Source organism: Colius striatus, chromosome 29 (genome assembly GCF_028858725.1).
Source record: "Colius striatus isolate bColStr4 chromosome 29, bColStr4.1.hap1, whole genome shotgun sequence".
Classification (NCBI taxonomy): Eukaryota; Metazoa; Chordata; class Aves; order Coliiformes; family Coliidae; genus Colius; species Colius striatus.
Window position 1 is genome coordinate 1,716,004 of NC_084787.1, and position 1,604 is coordinate 1,717,607.

Genomic DNA, 1,604 nt, shown 5'->3' on the forward strand with positions numbered 1-1,604 from the left:
ATTCTTGCAGAGTGAGGCAATGCAGAGACAAAGAACATCATTTCCATTTCATCAAGGACTATGGTCAATCAGTCATTCAGATGAGCACAGGTCTCCCTTTCTTCTTTCAGCTGGATACTTTCACATTCAAGTCCCATTACTTGTTTGACTCTCTTGAGGTTTGCAAAGAACAAAACATAACTTGAGCAAATGACAAAAGTGAGGCAACATTGGGATCATAAGCCTTAGGTAAAGCGCAACGAGGTCCCAAGCAACCCGTGTTCCTGCGGACATTGGCTGAAGCAGAGGCTGCTTGGCATGTCTGATTTCCAGCTCTATGTGTCAACTAGTAGTTTGTATTTGATTGCTCCTTCTGTCAACACTCTGCTAAAGGTTTTAAAATGGCCCACAGCTGCCATAGCGATATCTGTAATACCCTCTGGAAAAGGGGAAATAATTTCTACCAAACCCTGAAAAGTAGGAGTTTCGGTAAAAGTTTCCCAAACGGTACATTCCACCACCACCACATGAGCCTTCACCACATGAGCCTCCTCCTATGCCACCATAAGAACCACCTGAACCATGGGAGCCCATCCCATAGGAGCTGCCTCCACCACAGGAACCTCCAGAGCTTATTCCTCCACCTCCACCTCCAGAGCTTATTCCCCCACCTCCACCTCCAGAGCCAATTCCGCCACCTCCACCTCCAGAGCCAATTCCCCCACCTCCCTCAAGTTCAGGGATGGCAGTTCCCACAAAACTTTCCTGAGGGCATGAGCTGATGATGGGTCCTGGGAAAGTGACAATAACGGGTGGTGCATAAACGATGGCTCTCGAATCTCCGCAGGAGCTGACACACGGCTCGTTGCAGCAGTTGACGTAGGGTTGTGGACACGTCACTTCACATGGTGCAGCACAGCGGGAGCTAAGCAGCTGTCCATAGGAGGACATCTTTCCTGAAGGCAAGTCAACCTGAAAGGCAGAGGGGATGCTAGCCTGGTAAAATTACAGCCAGAGGTGGGAAAGAACAAGTGATGTGAGAGTAATGTGTGTGAGAATCACAGAATCATTACAGGTGGAAAAGATCTTGAAGGTCATCGAGTCCAACCACTAACCTGACATCACCAAGCCCATCACTAAGCTAAAACACATCCCTCAGCATCTCATCTATGTGTCTTTTGATTATCTCTAGGGATGGGGACTCCACCACCTCCCTGGGCAGCCTGTTCCACTGCCTAATAACCCTCTCAGCTATTCTGACCATTCTGGTCTTAAGTAGAGGTCTCACCTATCAAGTGAGATGAAGTCCTGAGTAGAGACTTCTAAGTCTATTCTCACTCCTCTCAAGTGCTCCGTTGTCCTGTAGTCTATTCCCAAAAGGAGTTCTGGGGAAAAAAATGTCCATCTGTCCTGTTCTCACATCGTTGCCTTCACTGTGCTTTTTTATGCTACCCCAGTAATGATTTTGGAGTGTCCTGTGTCCATAGACAGATGCTCAGTTCCTAGGAATTGCTGTCAACCACCTTTTTGAAACTCCCATTCACTTTTTCTCCCCTGCACGTGGCAGTCCCTGCTTCCACCCCACTCACAAGTCACAGTTTGGAAGGAAAATGGGTTTTTTTTAG

The 1,604-nt window shown here is 47.8% G+C and overlaps 1 protein-coding gene across 1 annotated transcript; it reads right to left on the bottom strand.

The window, feature by feature from the left end:
* Positions 1 to 375: 375 nt before the first annotated feature.
* LOC104561787 (beta-keratin-related protein-like) lies at positions 376 to 930 on the bottom strand. The gene is made up of 2 exons (XM_062016437.1): positions 624 to 930; positions 376 to 533 (listed from the first exon to the last, which is right to left on the bottom strand). Exons 1-2 carry the CDS (start codon positions 928 to 930, stop codon positions 376 to 378), a joined length of 465 nt encoding a protein of 154 aa, XP_061872421.1.
* Positions 931 to 1,604: the final 674 nt, after the last annotated feature.

Excerpts from the sequence above, each read along its gene's own strand:
- LOC104561787 (XM_062016437.1), bottom strand. The coding sequence starts at position 930 with ATGTCCTCCTATGGACAGCTGCTTAGCTCCCGCTGTGCTGCACCATGT. Across the intron at positions 534-623 it reads AATAAGCTCTGGAGGTGGAG|GAGGAGGCTCATGTGGTGAA; the intron begins GTGGAGGAATAA and ends ATGGTGGCATAG.